Source organism: Carcharhinus amblyrhynchos, chromosome 12, assembly GCF_965287045.1.
Source record: "Carcharhinus amblyrhynchos chromosome 12, sCarAmb.v2.hapA, whole genome shotgun sequence".
Classification (NCBI taxonomy): Eukaryota; Metazoa; Chordata; class Chondrichthyes; order Carcharhiniformes; family Carcharhinidae; genus Carcharhinus; species Carcharhinus amblyrhynchos.
The window spans coordinates 31123780-31138831 of NC_137335.1; the positions used below are offsets into that span (position 1 = coordinate 31123780).

Consider the following 15052-nt stretch of genomic DNA (forward strand, 5'->3'; position numbering starts at 1 on the left):
TTGAATAGCTCACTGAACTAACAGTGTAATTTCTTCCTTGGCACAGCTTTTGAATCCAATCTTGGCTAATGGAATGAAAGTCTCTCTGTAAAGGTCTGGTGTTATCAGTTTCAACACAGTTGTCAAACTAAAACATTCACTTTGGTTTATAAGGTATATTTTCACTTCACTGGTTCTGATGAAAGTTCATCAACCTAAAGCATCAGGAATGATTCTCTCTGCCAGATCTACTGAGTATTTCCCACATTCTGTTTTGTTTTCCCAATTTCCAGCATCAGTAGTATTTTGCTTTACTATTTTTGCATTATTGGGATTGGAGAAAGCAGAGGTAACTTTAACCAACGTTTACTGCTGGAGGTGCCTGATGCAGGTACTGGTGTGGTTCTGTTGGAAATTACCCCACATTGATTAGTAGAGGGTCAGGACTGATGGAGACATCCCTGATTTAATCCGTTAACCTTGCCTACAAATAGTTCAATTAATTTGCTCCATTGCATAACTGCAGTCTCCTTCAGCCCTGTCTCTTTTGCACCCTCTGCTTTTCTGACCATTGTATATTCCTCTGATATTCTAATAAACTATCCTTTGAACTTTAAGTTTAAAAATAACTCAGTTCGATTTTTAGGAACAGTCATATTACTGGTTTTTGACTGGGCCTTTTATTTAGAATCATAGAATCCCACAGCGCAGAAGAGGTTATTTGGCCCATCGAGTCTGCACCAACCACAATCCCACTCAGGCCCTATCCCCATAACCCCATACATTTACCCTAGCTAGCCCCCCGCAGTCACTTAAGGTACAATTTAGCATGGCCAATCCACCTAACCCGCATCTGAAGTAAATAAAATCTATTTAAAACGTATACACGTGCAGCTTTTTCTACTGTTCAGATCCGTCATTTCATTTAAAAGATAACTCACATCACTGACCTTGATTACTGAGTTTATTGAACAGGAAATTATCCTGTTGTGGAATTCAAAGACAGCATCAGATGTTCTGTGCTGTCAGTTTTGGAAATTAGCCATGTTCTGGTTGATGACTTGTTCAAGTGGTCCTGCAGCGTCTACAGCTTGCCACCTGTAGAATCATAACAGCACAACAGGAAGCCATTTGCTCTTTGTTTGTGCCAGCTCTTTGATAGATTTGTCCAACCAGCATCACTTAACTTTTTTCTGTGCAGTTTCTTTTGCCTTCAGGAATTTGGCAGTATAGTGGCACAGTGGTTAGCACTGCTGCCTCACAGTGCCAGGGAACCAGCTTCAGTTCCTGGCTTGGGTCACTGTCTGCGGTGTCTGTATGTTCTCCCCTTGTCTGCGTGGATTTCCTCTGGGTGCTCCAGTTTCCCCCCACTGTCTGAAAGATGTGCTGGTTAGGTGCATTGACCTTGCTAAATTCTACCTTGGTGTACCCGAATAGGCGCTGAAGTGTGGTGACTAGGGGATTTTCACAGTAACTTCATTGCAATGTTAATGTAAGCCTACATGTGATAAATTAATAAACAAGTACTCATCCAGGTACTTTTTAAAGGATGTGAGGTATCCTGCCTCCATCACTCTCCCAGGCAGTGCATTCCATTTCCTGAATAAAAAAGTTATTCCTCAGATCCCGCCCCGCCAACCTCCCTTCCCTCATTTTTAGCTTCTGTCCCCTCGTAACTGACCCTTCAACTAAGGGGAACAGCTGCTTCCTATCCCCCCCTGTCCATGCCCATCATAATTTTGAACATCTCAATCAGGTCACCCCTCAGTCTTCTCTGCTCCAATGAAAACAACCCAAGCCTATCCAACCTCTGTTCATAACTTAACATTTGGGCATCCAATTCCTGAGGTTGGAAAATTCAAAGGCCGGACTGATCACCTACAAGGGGAATCTTTGCAAATAAAAGGCACAAGGTGGCACAGTAGCATAGTGGTTAGCATTGCTGCTTCACATCTCCAGGGACCTGGGTTCGATACCCGGCTTGGGTTACTGTCTGCATGGAGTTTGCACATTCTCCTCGTGTCTGCGTGGGTTTCCTCCTGGTGCTCCGGTTTCCTCCCACAATCCAAAGATGTGCGGGTTAGGTTGATTGACCATGCTAAAATTGCCCTTAGTGGCCTGAGATGCGTAGGTTAGAGGGATTACTGGGTAAATATGTAGGGATATTGGGGTAGGGCCTGGGTGGGATTGTGGTTGGTGCAGAGTCGATGAGCCGAAGGCCTCTTTCTGTACTGTAGGGATTCTATGATTCTAATAATGGCCCCAGTAATTTATGGGCTACAATCAGCTTGTCTCCCTCTGATTGTTGTATGGGGGCATAGACCCAGCCTTACGGAAAGAGATTGGCTCCAGCAGATCCAACTGAAAAGATTGGAGATCTTCAGGCCAGATGTGGGGGTACTGTACGAAGTTATTTTTGCTTACTTTTGCTTACTTCTGGGTCTGTGTAAATCGTTGCCTTGGCTCCTTTTATCTTTCCGAGGCCTGCTTGGAAAACTTCAGGGTACATTCCTATTACCTCATACCTCACCAGTACCCACCTTGAAAATTTGCTGTCAATTCAGGCAAATTTTTGTAACTTCCCAAAGAGCTGGGCACTGGTCCTTGCATTACTGTCAATGAGAGCGGGGCTTTCTGTTGCCCGTATGTGACTGGAGTTACAGTTGTCCCGATTATGCATAATTGTTCTCCTGTATGCGTTGCCAATCTTGCCTCATATCTCACAGATTAAGTGATAAATTGTCCAATTGTAATCGCTTAAATTAATGTTCCCCTATGCTGGATATCACTGCACCTGTATCCACCTCTATGTTTAATGGGTGTCCATTTACTTGGAGCTGGATCTGTATAGGGGCCACTTTGGGTGTGGTGATGCAATTTAATTGTACTATTTCCTCTTTTTCAGTGACTTATCTGACAAGCCCTATTTTGAATGGCTTCACCCTTCGATCTGGGCGATACAGGCTCTTTGTTTCAGTACCCTGGCTTGGGGTGGGCTCCAATCAACGTTCAATGTTGATCTGCTGGTCATTTGTTAAATTGTGGAACTCCTTGTCTGATGCCGGGATATTCTGACTTCCTTGCTTGTTTGCTCTTCCTCGTTGGGGGTCACAAATCTATTCTGCTGGTGACCTGGTTCTGTGGCATGAGGGTCATCCAGGCCTGAGGATGGTGCTATAGAGTCATAGAGCAATACAGCGTGGAAATAAGCCCTTCGTTCCAACCAGTCCATGTCGACCATGGCGCCCTCCCAGCTAGTCCCAATTGCTCATGTTTGGGATAGTCATAGAGCAATGTCTATTGGTCCTTACAGCTCTTGGGCTCCTTTTTCCATGCTTTCATGAGACAAGTTCTTTGACTTTTTTTTGGTCTAGGTTTGGCTTTGTTAGGGTTTGGGTTCTCCTTTGGGTTGCAAATCATTTACGCCACATACTAAACAGTCTCAATATTTCAAGTAATGCTGAGCTGTACTTGCAGTGTTCCACCCATTTATGCAATTGTGTTAGAAATTCCCCCGTCGGTTCCCCAGAAAGTCTGCTTGTTATGCTGAACCTATACGTTGAAGTGTAATGGATGGTTTAGGAATATAATAGTTTGCTGCCAAACTAGTCGGTATAGCAGGCAAACAATTATTATCTGCAAAATACATGGCCTCTCAATCTGTGATGCATCTACTATTAAAAGTCTTTGAATTTGCTGCTGCCAGATATGTCAGATTTTCTATAATGCTGAAAGTTGCAGCCCCACAAGCTGTCATTGGGATGACCTTTTGCTGGTTATCACCTGTTCCATTCTGCCACCAATGGCAGAGTAGCTGGGAGGCATGGTTTTGTAGCCAGGGCTGAATATATGCAGAGGGAATTGTCGTCAGTTGGGTTCTTATACAAAATAGATTCTCCTAAGGTCCTCTGATATCTTTGTTGCCATTAGCCAGTTTCTGGTGACATACATACATCTACAGAACCTTGAACATTGACTCCACATTTCCTCTAGGTACTACCCATTTCCTGCAAGGGCGAAAGTGAATATCAATGAATCGAACTTCACATGGTTGAAACCCCTACTATCATAATCATGGGCCTCATTTTGCAAGCATGCATGGTGATAGGTCATTCTCAATCTGACATCCTTACATGAATGTCTGTGACTGTGGCATTCCTGGCCTCAATATAGTTCTGTTTACCGCACAAAGCACTTTCTATGACTTCTGGAATGCAAATGCAGCAGAATTAGTGGGTACAGCAGACAGACAATTATTATCTGCAAAATGCACGGCCTCTCAATTTGTGATGCATAAACCTTGGCCAGTGTGTGACAGTGCAGTGCAGAAAAATGTCTTGCACTCCTACTTGAGATGCATCTGCTACCCAGTGTCTGTTAGTGGAGTCTGATTGTTGAATCTCCCTTAAAATCAAGCTTGGATGGTCAGGGAAAGAGTTTTGGAATCTTTGTGGTATAGCAGAGAAGGAAGAAGTTCTTCAAAGCATTACAAATCAGCTGACATCCTTGATCCCATTGATGGGATGGATCTTAAAAAGCCACCTTCGTTATTGCTGCTAAGAGCACCTTCATAATTTTACCATTCTTTTTAAGATCTCTAGTGTCATGTACATGTAAGTAATATATTAAAGAAGCGCTTAAATATGCTATATAAAACGTGAAAGGTATAACAATGGCGAACCCATTCATGCTCAAGGTGAGCTGGCACCCTTGCTCTCATGCACTCCTGCAAAGAGCTCATGCGTAGCTTGTTTGGACGCTCCTGGCTGCAGAAATCAAAATTAAACTGGAGCGTGGTAAATAGGCTGGAGAATTCAAGAACAAGTTTACAGGATGTCTTGGAGAGATATAGAGATGTACTCAATGGGACACTCTGAGATGAAAGGGATCAAGATAAAGATTCAACCAAAGTCTTGTGCAAGGAGTCTGAAGGTATGTCCGACACCATACACCATTTGGCTGAAGGTAGAGGCCGATTTGAACGACTGTTGATCGCGGAATCCGTCTTGACCAGTGAGAATGAGCGTCCCCAGTTGTGTCCCTTAGATATTTTTAAAGATCGGATTTGTGGAACTTGGAATTGTCCCATCTCTGTGCACCTCACCAGGGAGTAAAAATCTTTTGTTCTCTCTGCACAGATGCTGTCAGACCTGGATGAGTATTTCTAGCCTTTCCTGTTTTTATTTTAAATTTCCAGCATCTGATGTACTTACCTTTTATGGAGGAGAAGTACCTAATCTTTCAATTAGGTGCTGTAGTCTTCTGCCTTCTAAACAACTATATCTCATTGTGCTGCCACTGCTGGTGGGTTTGTTTTATCAGTTGAACAGTACATACCCAGTGACGGTGATAGCGGTGACCAGGACAAAGTCACATTCGTGGAATCATACTTCGTAAGCAATGTCAGGCTGGGGGACAGCTCTCCCAATTTTGGCATGAGCCACAAACTTTTCTATATGCCTGTTCACTTTTTCCCTGATTATGGATTCCAAAACCTGCCCCACAATTGATTTTTTTTTAATAACTGGCCTGTGGTTGGTAGGACTGTCCTTACACCTGGTTATAGAGTCGTGGAGATATACTGCACTTGGTCCATGCTCTTTGGTCCAACTCGTCCTGATCAGTTTTCCTAAGCTGAACTAGTCCATTTGCCTAGATTTGGCCCATATTCCTCTAAACCTTTCCTATCTATGTACCTGTCCAATTTGTTGCGATGCAGAGGTTGATCCTTTTTGAGAAGTCACGCCAAATCCCCCAAAAAAGAATATCTCACTTCGTAATCTGTTAAGTGTTTGGGAAGGTGTTAACTGCTCTTCATTAACATTTAAAGGTTTATTGATGGAAATACCTGACACTCACTTTAAGTGAATAATTAAAATGTTATTTATTTAACCAACTGCTAACTTTAAGTAAACAATTAGTATATCAATTAAAGTAAGGTTCCACTGGAATGCTGTTCAAATAAGTACAAGATCCATTCATTACCAAAGAAATAATGACAAATTAGTCACTCTTAAAGAGATGTACAAAAAGTTTTATAGCTTTGGAAAAACCTTTGGAGTTCTGGTGATTTGGATGGAAATATAGGGTGCATGGTTAGTAAGTTTGCAGGTGACACTAAGATTGGTGGCATAGTGGACAGTGAAGAAAGTTATCTCCAATTGCAATAGGATCTTGACCAATTGAGCCAATGGGCTGACGAATGGTAGGTGGAATTTAATTTAGATAAATGCATTTTGGTAGATTGAATCAGGTTACGACTTACTCAGTTAATGGTAGGGCGCTGGGGAGAGTTATAGAACAAAGAGATCGAGGGGTACATGTTCATACTCGTTGAAAGTGGAGTCACAGGTGGACAGAGTGGTGAAGAAGACATTCGGCATGCTTGGTTTCATCAGTCAGAACACTGAATACAGGAGTTGGAATGTCTTGTTGAAGTTGTACAAGATATTAGTAAGGCCACACTTGGAATACCGTGTGTAATTCTGGTCACCCTATTTATAGAAAGGATATTATTAAACTAGAAAGAGTGCAGAAAAGATTTACTAGGATGCTATCAGGACTTGATGGATTGAGTTTTAAGGAGAGGCTGGATAGACTGGGACATTTTTCCTCTGGAGCATAGGAGACTGAGGGGTGATCTTATAGAGGCCTATAAAATAATGAGGGGCACAGATCAGCTAGATAGTCAATATCTTTTCCCAAAGGTAGGGGAGTCCGAAACTAGAGGGCATAGGTTAAAGGTGAGAGGGGAGTGATACAGAAGTGTCCAGAGGGGCAATTTTTTTCACACAGAGGGTGGTGTCTGGAACAAGCTGCCAGAGGTAGTAGGAGAGACTGGTACAATTTTGTCTTTTAATAAACATTTAGATAGTTACACAAATATGGTGGGTATAGGGGAATATTGGCCAAATACAGGCAATTGGGATTAACTTGGGGGTTTAAAAAAATGGGCAGCATGGACAAGTTGGGCCAAAGGGCCTGTTTCCATGCTGTAAACCTCTATGACTCTATGATTCCGCTATCTGTAAGCCCTTTCTGATTTGGTACCCTTTTGTTAGATGGATGGAGAGTTCACTTAAGAGCGGCTTTTTAGCTGGCATGGAGTTGCTGCTCTGTAGGTGTTGAGGTGGCAGCATTTCAGTGGAACTGCAGGCAGTCAGTTGAGTTCCTCTTTACTCTAACTGTGATGACCTATCAATTTTCCTACTCTAAGATTAATCTGACGTCAACAACAGTAAATTCAAATTTGATTGGTTCCTGATAGCTGAGTGCCTGCTTTAAATTGATAGGCTGACAAAATTCAAAAACCTGCAAATCTTTTACCAAGGCAATCCTGATGCTTGGTCCTGATCACAAATATTGCAATTTGTGTACCCTGTAGGCACCTGCATTTTAAACATCCAAGCACTGACACAAAACCAGCTTCTAAAGGGACAACACTTCACAAACTCAACTTCACAACAAATTGTCTTTAAAATATTGTAATTGAACCCATCTCTACCATTTCTTCCGGCAGCTCATTCCATATATACACCACCTCTGTGTAAAAAGGTTTCCCCTTAAATCCCTTTTCAAATCTTTTCCCTCTCACCTTAAACCTCTTGTTTTGGACTCCCTTGCCCTGGGGAAAAGACCATGGCTATTCACTTTACCAACGCCTGTCATAATTTTATAAACCTCTATAATCCACCCCTCATCTTCCTATGCTTCAGGGAAAAAAGTCTCAACCTATCTAGCCTCTCCTTATAATTCAAATCTTCCGGTGCTGGTAACATCCTTGTAAATCTTTTTTGTATTTTTTCCATTTGAATAATATATTGTCAGATTTCTGTTTCTTAGTGAACACCAATACAAAGAACTCATTCAGTATTGTAGCCTTGTTCTGCACCTGTAAGAACTTCTTACCTAATAGGACCCTACTGCTGCAGCAGGTCTGCAGCAGATGCCATCTCCCTGGCCCGGCATTCAACGCTGGAATACCTAGATAACAAAGATACCTATGTCAGATTCCTATTGACTATAGTTTTTCCTTCAACACCATTATTCCTACGAAACTCACCTCCAAACTTCATGGCCTGGGCCTGGGCTCCTCCCTCTGTGACTGGATCCTGAATTTCATAACTCACAGACCACAGTCAGTAAGGATAGGCAATAATACCTCTTCCACGATCATCCTCAACACAGGTGCCCCACAAGGCTGTGTTCTCAGCCCCCTACTACAATCCTTATACATGTATGGCTGTGTGGCCCAATATTTCCCCCCAACTCGATTTTCAAGTTTGCTGGCAACACTACCAACTTGAAGCTCTTGATCCTTTCTACTTTATCCCCATTGATGTAGACAGGGGCATATTCTCCTCGACGCTTCCTGAAGTCAATGACGATCTCCTTCATTCTGTTGACATTGAGGGAGAGATTATTGTCGCCGCACCAGTTCACCAGATTCTCTATCTCATTCCTGTACCCTGTCTTGTCATTGTTTGGGATCTGACCCACTACTGTCTCAGAAGACTAAGGACATTTGGCATGTCCGCTATGACTCTCACCAACTTTTACAGATGTGTCATAGGAAGCATTCTTTCTGGTTGTATCGCAGCTTGGTGTAATTCCTGCTCTGCCAAGACCGCAAGAAACTACAAAAGGTCGTGAATGTAGCCCAATCCATCATGCAAACCAGTTTCCCATTGTTCTCTCTGTCTACACTTCCCACTGCCTCGGCAAAGCAGCCAGCATAATTACGGACCTCATGCACCCCAGACACTCTTTCTTCCACCTTCTTCCTTTAGGAAAAAGATACAAAAGTCTGAGGTCATGTACCTAACGACTGGAGAACTGCTTCTTCCCTGCTGCTATCAGACTTTTGAATGGATCTACCTTGCACTTAAGTTGCCCTTTCTCTACACCCTAGCTATGACTGTAGCACCACATCCTGGACTCTCCCTTTCCTTCTCTATGAATGGTATCTTTGTGTGTACAGCATGCAAGAAACAATACTTTTTACTGTATGCTAATACACATGATAATAATAAATCAAATCAAAGAACCCGGTCCCCCTCTTGTTTCCCACTGGTATTTAAACGCCTGTAGAAGAATTTGGGGTTATCCTTTATGTTGACTATGGTTCTATTTTCATATGTTTTCTTTGCCAGTCTTATTTACCTTTTTACTTCTTCTCTTGACCTATTTGCCTGACCTGCATCATGCACTCTCCTTTATTGTTTCATGCAAGGTGTGTTCTAAGTATCATTATACAGCGAATTGCCCACAATAAAAGAATCCTATGTTTGAAGTAGCACAGATATTTCTGAAATTGAAAATGATGATGAGTGACTTCTATGAAGTTGGTCAATGGGAGTTTGAATCCTGTGAAGACAGATTCATTCACCTGCACAGTTTTAAATAGCAGTTGCACTTCCACAATGTGGGGTGCGCTGGCTTAACTGCTACCTGGAGCCTCTTGACAAGGCAGATTGGAGGAAGGTTAAGATGTCTGGAAGCTCTCCCTTCTTCAGTTTTGGGGATGATAACACATCTACCATAAAGCTGAACCTCCTATGCAAAATAGAACGAAGAACAACACAGCACGGGAAACAGGCCCTTCGGCCTGATGAGCCCGCGCCGCCATTTTAACATTGTGAGTGCCCTCTTCTCCCTATGACCTTTGTCTACATCTTTTGGACCCCACAATAAAGGAACCATAACCAGATTGAGGGAAGACTAATTTAGGGACAACTTGTTAACACCAGTCAGCCTAAGAGCACGTTTTTGGGGTGTGGGAGGAAACCGGAGCACTCGGAGAAAACCCACGCAAACACGGGGAGAATGTGCAAACTCCCACAGACACTGGCCCAAATCCATGTATCTGCACAGCAAACAGTGATAGTCACTGAGCTGTCATGTTGCCCGTCAGCTGGTCCAGTTTTAGCGTACACTAATGACATGAAGCACTAGGCAACTCTCGAAGCAACATCCAAGAGCAGCCCTCGCACTACCCACCATGTGTAAGCCCCTTGTTGGACAACAAGGCGGACCGAATCACCTGTGGATTAAAAGCTGGGATTTGTCTCCTTATCAGTACTGATGTGGTCTCTAGCAAAATATCTTTATTAAACAATGAAAGGAACACAGCTGAAACCAGACATGGGAAATGACAGAATGTTCAGGAAAACTGAATCTGCACTTTATTCAGTCAGGCCTTTACTGCCTGCCGTAAAGGAGGCCAGACATTTTTCATCAGAGAGTCAAAATAGTCTTGTTAACTTCTGAGGAAAGAAGTTTGGTAGACAAGACAGAACAGGCTAGAATTGCTATTAGGAGTAGAAGCCCCTGTTATTGAGACATTTTAGTAGTTGCCAAAAAAATGGGAGACCAGTGGATAAAGGATGTGAAACTAGAAGTGTTAGAAAGAATTCAATGTATACTGAAATACTAGACAGTGGACAGTCAGCCTTATAGGTGGACATGCACAGAAAACGTGCTTCCTGATGGTATATTGAAAAGCTAATGCTAGAAGAGTAGCTCATAGTTTTTGTGAAAGATTTGGTGGTCAAGATGTCAGGGACTGCAGGAAAAAAATCTTAAAAATTTTGTTAGCTTATTTAGCAGCGTATTCCTGGGAGTGCAAATTTTTTGATATAAAAGCTATGTTTTGGAGAGTGAAAAGTACCATTGTGGACGGTATGGTGGTACAATGATTAGCACTGCTGCCTCACACGCCAGGGTCCTAGCTTTAATTCTGGCCTCGGGTCATTGTCTGCATGGAGTTTGCACATTCGTCCTGTGTCCGTGTGGGTTTTGTCCAGGTGATCTGGTTTCCTCCCACAATCCAAAGACGTGTGAGTTAGGTTGATTGGCCATGCTAATTTGACCGTTGTGACAGGGGATTATCAGGGTAAATTGGTGGGATTGCAGGAAAAGGCCTTAGTGGTATTGTGATCAGTGCAGACTTGATGGTCCAAATGGCTTCCTTCTGTACTGTTAGGATTCTATGATTGTATGAAAAATTTCAAAGGCAACAGTTTTTTAATTCACCTAAGGAAACTAGCAAATGGCAATTGCAATATTAAACAGGTGATAGATATTAGTCCACCTATAAATAGGGAACTCAGAAGACTATGAATAGGGACAGCTGGAATACTAAGAGGAAGAGGAACTGGGTTTGTTCTCTTGGAAATAAATCTGCTTTAAGGATAGGCTAGCTTCAGACTCATTTTTCCCTAAATACAATTTAACAGTGTTTATATTGGAGTAAAGGGTCAATTTTCAAAATTTGCCAGTGATACCAAACTTGGAATTGTAGCAGATAGTGAAGATGATACCAATTAATTGCAACAGGACATAGGTTAGCAGAACTGGTAGATAAGTGGCAGATGTAATTTATCACAGAGAAATGCAAGGCGATCCATTTTGGCGGGAAGGATTGGAATAGGCAGTAATGACTTAATGGTACAGTTCTAAAGAGCATGCAGGGACCAATGGGTGTACATACACGTACATACAATATTCTGCTTGTGACACAGCCAGAGCTTTATATAGGTACAACATTGCTTCCATACTTTTATATTTATGAACCCAGGATTTCAATTTATTTTCTAACTGCTCATTTGATATGTCCTGCAAACTTGAAAGATCTGTGTCCAGTTCAGGTCAGTGCACTTTAGGGTCTGCATTTTCCAACCATTCTTGCAGGCTGGATCATCAAGGGTGCATAGAACAGAAACACCATTGACAGCAACCCGATCAAAAGATCCAGCTGCTGGCCTAGGGCGGACCATCTTCATTGCCGCAAAACACACTATGAAGGATATGAGTGTAGAGAGCATTCACTAGATTGGTTCCAGTGAGGAAGGATTTTACCTACAAGATTAGGTTGGGAAAATTGGCATTATTCTGCTTGAAGCAAATCTGATTGAGATGAGATTTCATAGAGGTATAGAAGTTATGACAGACTTTGAGAAGGTAGACAAAGAAAAGCTGTTCCCATTAGGGACTCGGGCACAGATTTAAGATTTTGGGCAAGAAATGCACGGGTTGTGAGGAAGAACTTTTTACGTAGTGAGTCACAATGAGCTGGAAACACATCCAGTGGGGCGGAAGTAGAGATATGAATGGTTTAAAAAGGAAATTGGTTGGACGGCACTGTGGCACAGTGGTTAGCATAGCTCCCTCACCGTGCCAAGGACCTGAGTTCAATTTGGGCATTTGCACTTTCTTCCTTTGTTTATGTGGGTTTTTTCTAGTTGCTCCAATCCAACAGTCCAAAGATGTGTGGGTTAGGTTGATAGGTCATGTTCAATGTCAGGGAGATTAGAAGGGTAAATATGTGGGGTGATGGGGATAGGGGCTGGGTAGGATTGTTGTCGGTGCAGACTCAATTAACTCTTTCCCTATAGGGATTCTAAGATCTATTCTTCTTTGACTGATGACACTTGAGGGAACTAACTTAGGACAGAGTGGGCATATGGAACGTTCTAGTTTGCTTTATAGAGAGCTGGCATGGCCTCAGTGGACTGAATAGCCACCTTCTCGTAGAGCACTAAGACTTTGAGATCCTCCTCTTCCCCACCACCTTTCCTTTCCTTCCATATTGTTTAAAATGTGTTACTTCTTCAGCATTTTCCAGTACTGGAAGAAATCTACCTGGAAGTTTGACTGCTTTTCTTTCCACAGGTGTTGCTTGATCGGAATATTTCTTCCATTTTGTGTTTTATTTCCGATTTTCACTTCCGCAATGTTTTACTTTTGTCGTGGAACTATCTACTAATCCAGACTTTGCAACTGCATTGCAATAGAGTTTTAAATACTTATACAGGAAGCTTTAATATTATATCTTGGTATGCAAGGTTTCGTTAAGGGGAAGTCGTGTCTGACAAATTTACTGGAGTTCTATGAGGATGTGTCTAGGGCGGTGGATAGAGGAAAGCCGGTGGATGTGGTCTTTCTTGATTTTCAGAAGGCGTTTGACAAGGTACCTCACAAGAGGTTATTGCAGAAGGTAAGGGGGCATGGAGTTGGGGGTAGGGTGTTAGCGTGGATAGAGGATTGGTTGTCAAATAGGAGACAGAGAGTGGGGGTTAATGGGTGCTATTCGGATTGGCGGGTGGTGACTAGTGGAGTGCCCAGGGGTCGGTGCTGGGGCCTCAGCTGTTTACCATTTATATAGATGATCTGGAGGAGGGAACCGAGTGTATGGTGTCGAAATTTGCTGATGACACCAAGATTGGTGGAAAGGAAAATTGCGCGGAGGGTGTGGAGAGTCTGCAGAAGGATCTAGATAGGCTGGGTGAATGGGCCAGGAAATGGCAAATGGAACTTAATGTTGGCAAGTGCGAAGTGGTCCACTTTGGTAGGAATAATGGTAGGAAGGACTATTACTTACGGGGCAAAAAACTGCAGCAGGCGACGGTGCAGAAGGACCTCGGGGTCCTTGTGCATGAGTCGCAAAAGCCCAGCCTGCAGGTGCAGCAGGTGGTCAGGAAGGCTAATGGGATGCTGGCCTTCATAGCGAAGGGGATTGAATATAAAAGTAGGGAGGTCTTGCTGCAGCTGTATAGGGCATTGGTGAGGCCGCAGCTGGAGTACTGTGTGCAGTTTTGGTCGCCGTATTTACGCAAGGATATTTTGGCCTTGGAGGGAGTGCAGAGGAGGTTTACTAGGCTGATGCCGGAGTTGAGGGGGTTGAGCTATGAGGAGAGGCTGAATAAACTAGGTTTGTACTCGTTAGAGTTTAGAAGAATGAGGGGAGATCTCATTGAGACGTATAAGATGATGAATGGGATGGATAGGATAGAGGTGGAGAGGCTCTTCCCGCTCAGAAAGGACAGTAGGACTAGGGGGCACAGTCTCAAGATAAAGGGGGTGCGGTTTAGAACGGAGTTGAGGAGGAACTTCTTCACTCAAAGGGTGGTGAATCTCTGGAATTCTCTGCCTGTTGAAGTGGTGGAGGCTGCCTTGCTAAATATTTTTAAGACACGGGTTGATGGGTTTTTGATAAGCAAGGGGATTAAGGGTTATGGGGAGAGGGCGGGAATGTGGAACTGAGCCACGACAGATCAGCCATGATCTTATTGAATGGCGGGGCAGGCTCAAAGGGCTAGATGGCCTACTCCTGCTCCTATTTCTTATGTTCTTATGAGTTTGGCCAAAAAGCTTGGCTGCGAGAAATGTGTATATGCACAAAACCTTTCAGAGATATATAATTGGTGACCGTAATTAGCCAGCTACATTCAACGAAATTACATGGTCACCAGAATGTTTTAATTCATTGTTGAAGCTTGACTAATATGCATTTCTACATTTTGTTTTAAGTGGCTCTGTGATGAAATAATTGTGCTACACCTCGGTTACCTGAACTACACAGAATACATGATCACTGTCACCTTCTACAATTTAGAAAATCCTCAGTTTTCAATAAAGAATGTGAATTTCACTGTAAGTATGCATCCATTTAAGTGCTTGATTATTCCAGAACTAAAATTGCAAAATAACATGCGTGCCGCACAAGTAAGAATCTAACCATTTTGTCTTGACGTTCAATGACATTACACTTGCTGGATCCCCACTATTAACATCTAAGGTTGGGAGTGGGATGGAGAAGGGTTGCGTACCCTGTCAACTAAACTCGACAGCCATATAAATATTGTGTCCACAAAAACAGGTCAGAGGTTAGGAATGTGAATTCTGCTGAGTAACTGGGCCAATTGGGCAGGAAGAAAAAATTGGCAGGAAAAACTGTAGCCGAACAATGGGCTACCTTCAAAAAAGATATGGTCTGGGCGTAGTCAAGTATATTCTCTTCAAAGGGAATATTTGGGCAAACAAATCCAGAGCTGCCTGGATGAAAAATAAATAGAAATATTAAGAGATGTCATTAAAGCCCCCAGAAAAATAATCAGATAGAGCATTAGGAATCTAATTTCAGGCACAGCAAATAAATGGACAACAATGAGAAGGGAGGCCGTTAATGCAGGATTGAGAGTGTTATATTTGAATGTGCGCAGTATATGAAAAAAGATAAATGAGCTGGAAGCGCAGGTTGAAATTGATGGGAACGATGTTGTGGGCATTACCG

At 42.8% G+C, this 15052-nt stretch overlaps 1 protein-coding gene across 3 annotated transcripts in view; it reads left to right on the forward strand.

Moving 5' to 3' along the window:
- Window positions 1-15052, forward strand: part of tmem181 (transmembrane protein 181) — a 214792-nt gene that overhangs the window by 65082 nt on the left and 134658 nt on the right. For all 3 annotated transcript variants that reach the window (XM_080200317.1, XM_080200318.1, XM_080200319.1), the window contains one exon: window positions 14290-14412. In XM_080200317.1, the coding sequence (XP_080056443.1) occupies window positions 14290-14412 (123 nt within the window). The remainder of the gene's footprint in view (window positions 1-14289; window positions 14413-15052) is intronic.